Source organism: Cetorhinus maximus, chromosome 3, assembly GCF_964194155.1.
Source record: "Cetorhinus maximus chromosome 3, sCetMax3.hap1.1, whole genome shotgun sequence".
In the NCBI taxonomy this organism is placed as follows: domain Eukaryota; kingdom Metazoa; phylum Chordata; class Chondrichthyes; order Lamniformes; family Cetorhinidae; genus Cetorhinus; species Cetorhinus maximus.
The window spans coordinates 163,617,631-163,630,646 of NC_135881.1; the positions used below are offsets into that span (position 1 = coordinate 163,617,631).

The window sequence follows — 13,016 nt, forward strand, 5'->3', positions numbered from 1 at the left end:
GAGGTGGTGGTACAGTGGTGTACAGTTAGGAGGGAGTAGCTCTGAAATTCTTCAACATTGACTCCAGACCCCATGAGGTCTCATGGCATTAGGCCAAACATGGGCAAGGAAACCTCCTGCTGATTATCACCTACTGCCCCCCCCCCCCCCTTCAGCTGATGAGTCAGCACACTTCCATGCTAAACACTACTTGGAATAAGCGCTATAGGGGTAGCAAGGGCACAAAATGTACTCTGAGTAGGAATCTTCAATGTCCATCTATGGAGCAGTAGCACCATTACTGACCGAGTCCTGAAGGGCATAGCTGCTGGACTGGGCCGATGGCAAGTGATAGGAGAACCTACAAAGAAAAACATACTCGACTTTGACCTCATCAACCTGTCTTCACAGATGTGCCTATCCATAGCAGTGACAACTTTGTCCTTATGGAGACAAAATCCCATCTCCGCACTCCAACTTGTGTGGCACGATCACTGTGCTAAATGGGATTGATTCAGATCTAGCAACTCAAAACTGTGCATCCATGAGGTGGTTTAGGCCATCAGCAGCAGCAGAATTGTTTACATCCGCAATCTGTAAGCTTATGACCTGGCATGTTCCTGGATTCTAGCTCTTAACCCTGGCTTAATGAAGAGTGTAGAAGAGCCTGCCAGGAGCAGCAGCAGGCATACCTAAAAATAAACTGCCAACCTGGTGAAGCTAAACAGCAGAAATAGCATGCTGTACAACAGAGCCAAACAATCCAGCAGATCAGATCAAAGCTCTGTAGTTCTGCCATGTTGAGTCATGAATTATGGTAGCAATTAAACAACTAACAGGAGGAGGATGCTCCAAAAATTTGCCCACCTTCAATGATGATGGAGCCCAGCATGTTAGCGCAAAAGACAAGATTGAAGCATTTGCAACCATATTCAGCCAGGAGTGCTGAGCCACTGATCCTTCTGAGCCTTCTTCTGAGAGCCCCACCATCACAAATGCCAGACTTCAACCAATTTGATTCACTCCATGTGATAGCAAGAACTGGATGCGGCAAAGGCTAGGGGCCCTGACAACACCCTGGCTGTTACTGCTGAAAACCTTTGCTCCAGAATTAGCCATGCCTCTAGCCAAGCTGATCCAGTGAGCTACATCACTGGCATCCAACTGACAATGTGGAAAATTGCCCAGCTACTTATGTCCTGTCCACAAAAAGCACGACAAGTCCAATTGCTGCCCCACCAGCCTTTTCTTAATCCTAAGTGAAATGATGGAAGGTGTCGTCGGCAGTGCTATCAAGTGGCACTTACTGTTAGAATCCCTGTAGAGACTGATACCTTTAAAAACACATTTGAATTTCTAGTGACCAACATAAAGGAATCACATGACAAGGTTTTAAGACTTTTTTAAAAATTAAAATCAACATCAACTAAACATTATTTAGGCAACTAATACTCTAAACTATAGAAAAGATAACCCTTGTTAATGTCTTAACACAACTTCACGCTGCATATATATATATATATATATATACACACACATATATATTATATATATATGCTCTCCACTGTTATGACACAGCAATTGGTAAAGGCTGAGTTACTTAAAATCTCAGCCTATATTTTCAATTAGTATGTTTGAGATGCAGCTCTGAAGAGGTTTTTTAATATACATTTAATTAAATATTTATTAATTTAACAAGAAATTAAACAAATATACATTCACATGTCTACAAATTGCTACCATAATAACTATTAAAAAAATCCCCAAATTAATCACTCCCAGGTAAATCTTCACCAAGGCAACAATAACCCATAGACTTTAAACAGACACCAGGCAAAGCACATTTGATCTTACAAATTCAAAATGAGGTCCCTTGCAATTTGGTTCCTTTGCAAACAGTTGGAGGGCTTACAAGCTGCTTAGATCTTACGTGCCTCTGACCTGCACCCACAAATTCCTCTCGGGTTATACCTAGCTTTCCCTTTGAATGTAAATTCTCATTGTATCACTAGGCTTTTGAACTCCACCTCTTTTGACAATAAAACCCCTTTCATAACTCCAATTTCATTAGTAATATGAACACATTTCTTGGTGTTTCCCAGCAAGGTGCAAGATTTTACTCCCTCCTTTTGAATGGTTTATTCACAAATGCAAATATACTCTGTCTTTTAACTTACTGTTCACCCAATTAACATCTCAAAACTAGTATACATCAGAGCACTCAGACTATCTGGCTTTAATCCAAATAAGTCACACACACACACCTGTAGACACAGACCCTACTACAAATCCAATTTAAAAATAATTTCCAATAACACTATATGCATTAATATCTTTTACACCACAGAATTGCAGTCTTTATAGGAAACATTCCACAATCACTCTCAGCTTCCAATGGGTTCAATTCTCCCAATTGTGCTGAGTCGTAACACCCCTTTTCCACTGATGGTCCTTTCCCTCTGTCTCCTGAGAATTGGTGAATCGACTTTCAGCAGTAAGGCCCACTCTGGTGATTCCTTCTCCCAGCCTCACCATGGCTAATCTTCCAGTCTCCTTAAATTGCTGCAGGTTCTTTCTCTTCAGCCAGTGGACAAGCTTTCCCCAGCATTCTGCCTAGAAGCTAACAGATAAAACAGCCTCTTCCCTCTGCAGACCGCAGCAGTTGTGATGTCTGTCCCTCTCTCTGTCTATTGAGTGGTGGCCGAGTTGGTACTATTGATAGAGTTGATCTGCAGACACCACTTGGGTGGAAACTTAAAGTTTATTTATAAGATACTCAGCAGCAACTACATGTGTGCTTTCAATCTTTACACTACTCGCTCTGAGGTGGCCTGTGCTTCTCTCCTATTGGTTACTGAAGATCATGTGATCTTCCTTAAGCATTATTCTTAAAGGTACATTACACTAAACAAAACCATAATTACTACATTCCTCCCCCTTTAACTTGGATATATATATATTTACAAGTACAACATTTTTTAAGACAACATAGTATTTACACTGGGTAAGGAATTTACAAGTTCAGCCTTTCAGGTGGTTTCCTGATGTGTGTAGAACATCTCAGCTCCACAATTTCTGAAGCATTGTCAGGAACCTCCTTTTCCGGAGTTGCCTGAGCATCAGGTGCTTCGGTGGGCACCTGCAGTTCTGTATCCTCAACTCTTACAGGAACATCAGACATGTCTGTTCTGGGCTGAGTACTCTCAACACGGAACACTGACCCGGTCATGAACGCTGTTGGAACCAATTCTTGGTGATTTGTTTCTCTCTTCCTTAAATGATCCACATGTTTCCTGATAATCCGGTCTTCCACCTCCACTTGGTAAGATAGAGGTCCAGTCACTGCACTTATTTCACCCCGTAACCACTTTATTCCTTCTCTGAAGTTCTTCCAAGTATACCGTCTCTCCCATGGTAAATTTCTTCTCACGATTATGCCAGTCGTGTGTAATTTTCTGGCTTCCCTGACTCCTTTCCATCTTCTGTTCTAAATTCAGCATTATTAAGCTCGATCTTGTCCTGAGATGGAGTTTCAACAACTCCGTAGGTGTGACACCTGTTGCTGTGCGAGGGGCGGTCCTGTAACGAAAACGAAAGTGTGCTAACTTAGTTGATAAGGAGCCGCCAGTTAGCTTTTTCGTGCCTGCCTTGAACGTTTGAACCACCCTTTCGGCCAGTCTATTTGAGGAAGGGTCGTACGGTGAAGTTTTTACATGAGTGATACCGTCGAGGCTTATAAACCGTTGAAACTCAGCACTCGTGAATGCCGTGCTGTTATCAGAAATGACTACTTCTGGTAGTCCATGAATGGCAAAACTTTGACGTAGTTTCTCAATTGTAGCAGTTGATTTTGGTGACTTCACATCATGTGTGCAACCATTTTGAATGGGTATCGACAATGAGCAGTAACATTGTTCCCAGGAAAGGTCTCACATTGTCAATGTGTAACCGCACCCAGGGTCTGCCTGGCCACTCCCAGTGGTGTAACAGAGCTGTCGATGGTAACTTTTGCAGTTGCTGACAATTGCACACAATTCTTCACTAAAAGCTCTATTTTGCCATCCATCCAAGACCACCATAGGTAGCTGCATGCTATGGTCTTCGTTTGGGAAATTCCTGGATGTGCGCTGTGTAGTTTATTTATAAGTGGCTCCCTTCCCTTTGGAGGAACTATCACTCATGCTGCCCACAATAAGATGCCATCCTGGATGGTTATTTCATGCCTTCTGTTGAAGTACGGTTTCATTTAGTCAGATACGGGCTCCTGTGACCAACCATGAAACAATTGTTCTCGTACTTGAGATAGGACTGGGTCCCGACTTGTCCAGTCTCTGATCTGTCGAGTGTATACCGGCGAAGAATCTAAGAAATTTAACAATAAAACAAGTTCCTGTGGAACTGGGACGTGCTCATCATTTTCTTGTAAAGACAGACGACTAAGTGCATTGGTGTTTGCGATTTGATTGCCAGGCCTATGTACGAAAGTGTATTCATATGCTGCCAAGATTAAAGCCCATTGTTGTATTCTTGCTGATGCTATGGTTGGTATAGCCTTGTCCTCACTAAACAATCCTAGCAATGGTTTGCGGTCTGAAACGATTGTAAAATGGCAGCTGTGTACGTACTGGTGAAATTTCTTGATGTCAAAGATGATGGACAGGCCTATTTCTATCTGCAAGGATCCCTTTTCCGCTGTGGTGAGCGTTCTTGATAAGTAACCTATAGGCAATTCCTTACCAATGTCCATCAATGAGCGAGCACTGCTCCCACTTTGTAGGGAGATACGTCACATGTCAGCACCAATTCTTTTGTCTGGTCATAATGCACTAATAGGTTGATGAGTGCAACAATTGTTTCATCTTTATGAAAGCTTCTTTCTGGGGTGCCTCCTAAGACCAACGTTGGTTCTTTTTGAGTAGAGAATGCAGGGGGGCCAGCACAGTGGACAAATTGGGTAATAACTGTCCATAATAGTTAATCATTACTAGGAATGATTTGAGCTCTGAGGTGTTCTTTGGCCCAGGTGCCTCTCTTATGGCTCTCATTTTCTCCTCAACCGGGTGGAGGCCCTGTGAATCTACCCAGTGACCCAAATAGATTACCTCCCTTGTTTGGAACATGCACTTTTCTTTTTTTTAAATACACTCCAGATTGCAAGAAACGTTTCTAAATTTGCCAAATGCTCTTTTTCAGTGAACCCTGCCACCAATACTGTAGTCTAAATAGATTACAACCTGGGGCAGTTCCTGCAGTAAGCTTTCCTTTGTTCTCTGAAAGATGGCACAAGCCGAGGAGACACCGAAAGGCAATCGTTTATATTGGTACAACCCTTTCTGGGTATTAATTGTGACAAATTCCCGGGAGGCATTATCTAACTCTAGTTGTTGGTAAGCATGACTCATATCAAGCTTTGTGTAGGTGGATTCACCTGCCAGCTTGGCATACAGGCCTTCAGTTTTTGGAATGGGGTGCCTGTCTAGCTTAGCTACTTTATTAACCGTCAATCTGTGGTCTCCACAAATTTGGACGCTTTGGTCAGGTTTGAGGACAAGGACTGTGGGTGCTGCCCATTCTGAGAACTATACAGGTTGTATAACGCCCAGTTTCTCTAGTCTGTCCAGTTCAGTGTCGACCTTTTCTCTTAATGTGTATTATACCGGTCTCACATTCATGAATCGAGGGGTTGCTTCCGGATCCACGTGAATTTTTGCCTGCATCCCCTGGATCTTCCCAAGTTTGTCCTTGAAGACTGTGGCGTAATTTTGAAGTAGCTCTGGTAACTCATTTACTCTCAACTGGAAAATTTCAGCCCATTCTAACTTATTCTCATTTAGCCAGTTTCACCCCAGGAGGTTTGACCCCTTGCCTGCTACCACCATCACGGGTAGCTTTGCCAATTGGCTTCCATAATGGACAGCTACTCTGCTTATGCCTTTGAATTGAATGTCTTCACCCGTATATGTTTTTAGTTTGGCAGTTGTTTCTTCCAAACTTAATTGATGTTCACCATTATTCAGATATCTGAAGGTATGTTCCCCAATTACTGTAGTGGAAGCTCCTGAGTCCACTTCTATTCTAACAGGTCTGCCATTTACTTTCACTGTGACAAATATTGGTTCTGTCTTTCCAATTTTCAGATTAAACAACGAATAAATGTCAGAATTTGTTGTTTCAGGCTCTTCTACACTGTAGATTTCATTGGGCTTCTTCTTTTGTTTACAAGCCTGCTTGAATCTTTCCTTGCACTGTCTCATTATATGTCCATTTCTGTGACAATAATAGCATTCTATTTTTTTAAACTGCCGGTCGTTAAAAGACTTTGTTTCAACCTCTATTGAAATTATTCTTTGATTTTGCTGCTAAGTTATATTTACTTACTCTTGCCTCTTCCCACCCTTTTCGGCTGGGGCTTCCCTCCCGATGTGGAGGATGGTACCATTTTGCACAACCTGTATTGCTTTTGAATCTCTTACTGCACTTTCCCTGGCCAGTGCTATCTCTAGCACCTTCTTAAAATTCAAATTCATTTCAGACAATCTTTTATGAAGAGTGCCCTCATTCACACCACACACTAAACGATCTCTGAGCATATCGTTTAGAGACGTGCAGAATTTACAATGTTCTGTTCACTGTTTCAAATTTGCCACGTAGCATGCAATTGTCTCACCCAGGGCTCTATTTCTCGAATCTCTGTATCATTACTGAATGCTTTGGTTGAAAATGACCCTTGAAAAGGTACACCAATTCATCGCAATTTTTCGAATCTGGGGCACTGGGTGCCATCAAACTTTGAATCAAACCATGGATTTTGCACCCACAAGTGCTTAAGAGGATTGCTCGCCTTTTCTCTGCCCCCGTAATCTCATATGCTTGAAAAAAGAAACAGAAACGTTCTATGTAATAAGACCAATCATCTGTGGCTGGATTGAAAGGATCAATTCTCCTGAATTGTGGAATTTTGAGAGGGGATATCATCTTCAATTCTAGCGGAGCTTTCTACTTCCAATCACTGGGTGAGGCACAATGCCGATTTCTTTTCAACTTGATTTCTTCTGTTCAATTCTGTTTTATCCTAGTTGCCAGTTTGTTGTGAGTGGTGGCCGAGTTGGTACTATTGATAGAGTTGACCTGCAGACATTTCTTGTTTATTTATAAGGTACTCAGCAGCAACTACACGTGTGCTTTTAACTCAAACTCCTATTTCTACACTACTCACTTTGAGGTAGTCCACGCGACTCTTCTATTGGTTACTAAAGATCATGTGATCTTCCTTAACATGCATTATTCTTAAAGGTACATCACACACACAATAAAACCATAATTACTACACTATCCCTTTCTCTTTGTCCGCTGCCCACGCTGTCTGCCGCCCACTCTGTCCACCCAGGATTTTTTAATCAAACTGCCTTGGAGTCTACAGTCTACAGAAAAGCAAAAACAGCTGCCTCAGAATCTGTAAATCTCCCCTCAACAAAACTGCTGCCTCTCTTTTTTGCGTTCAGGTGTGAAATACATTTCAGTAGCATTTGCCCTGGTCCGCATGGTAACCAAGCTCCACAGACCGGTTGTTGGACAGAACTTGTATCAGTTCACATTGCTCCATTTTACCTTGCTTTAAAGAGACAGCCCAAAATATAATTATCTTATAAAACCTCACATTCGTAACATCATTCATCAATAATCTGCTCATGAGTTCACAGTTTGGGTTCCCAGGATCACCCTGCTCCAGACCTCATTACAGCCTTGACATTAAGGCAGCATTTGACCAAATGTGGCATCAAGAAATGCTAGTTAAATTTATGTTATGGAAATTTTTTGGGTGGTAGGGAGATTTGACACTGGTTGGGACCATACCTAGAACAAAGGAAGAAAGTTGGCGTTTTAGAGACCAATCACCTCAGTCCTAAGATATTGCTGCAAGAATTCCTCGGGGTAGTGTCCTCAGCCCAACCATTTTAAGCTGCTTCTTCAATGACCTTCCCTACGTCATAAGGTCAGAAATTGTATTTTTGCTGAAGATTGCACAATGCTCTGTTTTCATGACTTCCTCAGATAATGAAGCAGCCCATGCCTGCAAATAGCAAGGCTTGGGCAACGTTCAGGATGGACTGATGTCTGGCAAGTAGCATTTGTGCCTTCAAGTGCCAGGCAATGACTACCTCCAATAGGACAGAGCCTATCCACTTCCCCATGACATTCAATGATATTGCTGATGCTGAATCCCCAGCATCAACATCCTAGAGGTCACCATTGGCCAGAAACATGACGCACAAATACTGTGATTACAAGAGCAGGTCAGAGGCTGGGTCATGAGAAATTCACCTCTACCACCATCCCCCTCCCCATCTCCCCCATTCCCAACCAAAAGCCTGTCCACCATCTACAAGACTCAAGTCAGGAGCGTGATGGAAAACTGTCCACATACCTGATTGCAGCACCAACAACACTTGAAACGTGACACCGCTTGGGACAAAGTAGCCCACTTTATTGGTACACCATCAAACATTAAACATTCCACCACCAACACTGCAGGATGCATTGCAGCAACTCACCAAAGCTTCTTCCGCAGTACCCTCCAACACTGTGGCCTCTTATCAGCTCAAAGGATAAGGTCAGCAGGTGTATGGGAATACCTCACCTGCAATTTGCACTCCATTCAAACTTGGAATTATATCAAAGGTTCCTCACTGTCGCTGGTCAAAACTTTGGAATTCCTTATCCTAACACCACTGTGGCTGCACCTTCACACAGATTACAGTGGTTCAAGAAGCTGACTCCCCACCACCTTTTCAATTAGGGATGGGCAATAAATGCTGGCCTTGTCAGTGACATCTGCCTCCCAATATTCCTGGTGCTCTTCAGTTGATCTGTTCGGAGGCTTGAGAAGGGGCAGTGTTGCTTCCTGATGGGTTGGGGTAGCTGGTGTAATGTCTTGCAAGTCCAGTGTTAATGGAGATTAGAATTTGAACTGTGGACTCCTTATGGAAAGTTTACCAGAAACATTATTGCAATAAAGCATACTTTGTGTGTAAGCAACCTTTTGGAAATTAATAAACCGTACTTATTAGCATACTATTTTGTCTAGGTCTTTATTTCCCATTGATGCTGTAACATGGCTGATGTTGCCAAAAGACTGCAATTTCTCAAGAATTCAGCTTTTCAGCTGAAGGAAACGTGTCCAGCGGAGGCGCGCTACCTCTTGTAAGTAATGTACAGTTGGGTCATTTTAATCAACTTCTTTCATTGTTGCTGTTACCATATTACTGATCAATTGGATCTAAGAGTGTAATGTGGAGATTATGTCCTGCCAAACTGAGACTTTAGATAGATCCACCTTTGGGGGGCCGACCAGATAATTTGCAAAGAAATATATTTATCGTGATGTATCACCTGACTGGTCATGCCAGTCTATTCATAACACCTGTTTTTAAATTGCTAAAATATTAAACAAATACCTTATGAATTGAAACTGATTTGTGTTGGCAAACTGTGATTTTGATATTATAATTCTTTCTACTTTCATTTCCCCTTTTCAATCCTTTATCTGCATTATTAGGATCTTCAGTAGTCACTTGTGTTTGGGAGAGAGCTCCTAGCAAAAGGGAAATATGTAAGCAGTCTCCATGCTTGTAATAATCACCATTTAAAACTAAAAAACATTTTAAACAAAATCTTGACCACATTCGTACAAGGGAACAGTGCAAATCCAATTTAGTCAATTTTTGAGGAATGTTTCCATAATTCAGTCATGAGTATGTCAATGTTACCCACCGTGACTTCTATTAATGACTTTAGCTGCAATGTATTTTAATCTACTCTTTCATTATATGGAGATGTGAAGGCTGTGTACAGATAACTTCTTTAATCTGACATGAAGGGGATGGTTGAGATTTACTGGGGATTCTGAATCTGAGTGAGCCCTTAAGAATTACTTCTGTTTATTTCAATTTGCTCAGACTGGAAGAAAAGTTTGCCTTCCTCATGGCTTTGGGCATCACAGAAATTGAAACACTCAAACCAGCTTTGGAGAAGAGAAAAAAGTGCTATTTCATTTCTGGTTCATGCTTCTTCCTACCCAGCTCTGAGTGTTGCAGGGTGCTGGGCAGCTGAAGATATGCATGTTATTTTTGGCTAGGTTGAGTTAATGCAGCTCATGTGGCTACTTTTCAAAGTAACTTTTTCCTTTCAGCTGAACGGGAAGTTTAGTGGCATAGTTATTCTTGTTAAATCCTGTTGGATAAAATATAATTTTCAGCCTGTAGAATTCTTTTAAAGGAATGGAACTGCTATAATCTTGGCTTGACTAAAGTTTTCTAAACCAAAACTTTTGTAAGTGGGTACTTAGGAGCTTAGATTGTCCTCAAACTTCATTTTTCTATAATGAGGCATTGTATACAGGTTCTTCCTTTACTGCTTTTATTATTCATCCATGTCTGCTGATTAAAAAATGTATTCTGGTGTTTACTACTTATTAAAAAAAAAATCACTGACCTCCAGTTCTGGCTGTGGACCTTCCCCATTGGTTTAAGATGATCATAGGGCAACAATACTGAAGTTGCATTGTTGGGTTTTATGGGCCAACCTGAAGCTCAGCCCACCTACTACTTGTGGCCAACTTATATGGCACTACCAGTTCTTTGCCTCCAGGGCCAGGGAGTCTGTTCATTTTTAAGGTGATGTTTTCCCTGCCTGTTATAATATAAATAGAGCATTACCAAAGCAAAAGAAAACTAGTATAAAAGCAAAAAACTGCGGATGCTGGAAATCCAAAACAAAAACAAAAATACCTGGAAAAACTCAGCAGGTCTGGCAGCATCTGCGGAGAGGACCACAGTTAATGTTTCGAGTCCGAATGACCCTTCAACAGAACTAAGTAAAAATAGAAGAGAGGTGAAATATAAGCTGGTTTAAGGGGTGTGGGACAAGTAGAGCTGGATAGAGGGCCAGTGATAGGTGGAGATAACCAAAAGATGTCACAGACAAAAGGACAAAAAGGTGTTGAAGGTGGTGATATTATCTAAGGGATGTGCTAATTAAGAGTAGAAAGCAGGACAAGCAAGGTACAGATAGCCCTAATGGGGGTGGGGTGGGGTGAAGGAATCAAAAAAGGCTAAAAGGTAGAGATAAAACAATAGATGGAAATACATTTAAAAATAATGGAAATAGGTGGGAAAAGAAAAATCTATATAAATTATTGAGAAAAAAAGAGGGATCGGAAAGAGGGTGGGGATGGAGGAGAGAGTTCATGATCTAAAATTGTTGAACTCAATATTCAGTCCAGAAGGCTGTAAAGTGCCTAGTCGGAAGATGAGGTGCTGTTCTTCCAGTTTGCTTTGAGCTTCACTGGAACAATGCAGCAAGCCAAGGACGGACATGTGGGCATGAGAGCAGGGTGGAGTGTTGAAATGGCAAGCGACAGGGAGGTCTGGGTAATGCTTGTGGACAGACTGAAGGTGTTCTGCAAAGCGGTCACCCAGTCTGCGTTTGGTGTCTCCAATGTAGAGGAAACCGCATTGGGAGCAACGAATGCAGTAGACTAAATTGAGGGAAGTGCAAGTGAAATGCTGCTTCACTTGAAAGGAGTGTTTGGGCCCTTGGATGGTGAGGAGAGGGGAAGTAAAGGGGCAGTTGTTGTACCTTCTGCGGTTGCATGGGAAGGTGCCGTGGGAGGGGGTTGAGGTGTAGAGGGTGATGGAGGAGTGGACCAGGGTGTCCCGGAGGGAATGATCCCTGCGGAATGCCGCCGGGGGGATGAAGGGAAGGTGTGTTTGGTGGTGGCATCATGCTGGAGTTGGCGGAAATGGCGGAGGATGATCCTTTGAATGCGGAGGCTGGTGGGGTGATAAGTGAGGACAAGGGGGACCCTATCATGTTTCTGGGAGGGAGAGGAAGGTGTGAAGGCGGATGCGCTGGAGATGGGCCGGACACGGTTGAGGGCTCTGTCAACCACCGTGGGTGGAAAACCTCGGTTACGGAAGAAGGAAGACATGTCAGAGGAACTGTTTTTGAAAGTGGCATCATCAGAACAGATGCGACGGAGGCGAAGGAACTGAGAGAATGGGATGGAGTCCTTACAGGAAGCGGGGTGTGAGGAGCTGTAGTCAAGGTAGCTGTGGGAGTCGGTAGGCTTGTAATGGATATTGGTGGACAGTCTATCACCAGAAATTGAGACAGAGAAGTCAAGGAAGGGAGGGGAAGTGTCAGAGATGGACCATGTGAAAATGATGGAGGGGTGGAAATTGGAAGCAAAATTAATAAATTTTTCCAGGTCCAGACGAGAGCGTGAAGCAGCACCAAAGTAATCATCGATGTACCGGAGAAAGAGTTGTGGGAGGGGGCCTGAGTAGGACTGGAACAAGGAGTGTTCCACATACCCCATAAAGAGACAGGCATAGCTGGGGCCCATGCGGGTACCCATAGCCACACCTTTTATTTGGAGGAAGTGAGAGGTGTTTAAGGAGAAATTGTTCAGTGTGAGAACAAGTTCAGCCAGATGGAGGAGAGTAGTGGTGGATGGGGATTGTTCGGGCCTCTGTTCGAGGAAGAAGCGGAGAGCGATCAGACCATCCCGGTGGGGGATGGAGGTGTAGAGGGATTGGACGTCCATGGTGAAGAGGAGGCGGTTGAGACCAGGGAACTGGAAATTGTTGATATGATGTAGGGTGTCAGAGGAATCATGGATGTAGGTGGGAAGGAACTGGACAAGGGGAGAGAGAATGGAGTCAAGATAGCAAGAAATGAGTTCCGTGGGGCAGGAACAGGCTGACACGATCGGTCTGCCGGGACAGTCCTGTTTGTGGATTTTGGGTAGGAGGTAGAAGCTGGCGGTCCGAGGTTGGGAGACTATCAGGTTGGAAGCTGTGGAAGGAAGATCTCCAGAGGAGATGAGGTCAGTGACAGTCCTGGAAACAATGGCTTGATGTTCAGTGATCATGGTCCAGGGGGAGGTAGGAGGAAGTGTCTGCGAGTTGTCGCTCAGCCTCTGCGAGGTAGAGGTCAGTGTGCCAGACAACAACAGCACCACCCTTGTCAGCGGG

The 13,016-nt window shown here is 43.2% G+C and overlaps 1 protein-coding gene across 8 annotated transcripts in view; it reads left to right on the forward strand.

The window, feature by feature from the left end:
- rmp24 (ribonuclease MRP subunit p24) overlaps positions 1–13,016 on the forward strand; it is an 80,909-nt gene that overhangs the window by 22,668 nt on the left and 45,225 nt on the right. For 7 of the 8 annotated variants that reach the window (XM_078539198.1, XM_078539193.1, XM_078539196.1 and 4 more), the window contains one exon: positions 9,065–9,180. In XM_078539198.1, the coding sequence (XP_078395324.1) occupies positions 9,092–9,180 (89 nt within the window). In that variant the 5' untranslated portion in view covers positions 9,065–9,091. Of the gene's footprint in view, positions 1–9,064; positions 9,181–13,016 lie in introns of those variants that run through there. The other variant, XM_078539200.1, reaches the window with a different exon arrangement.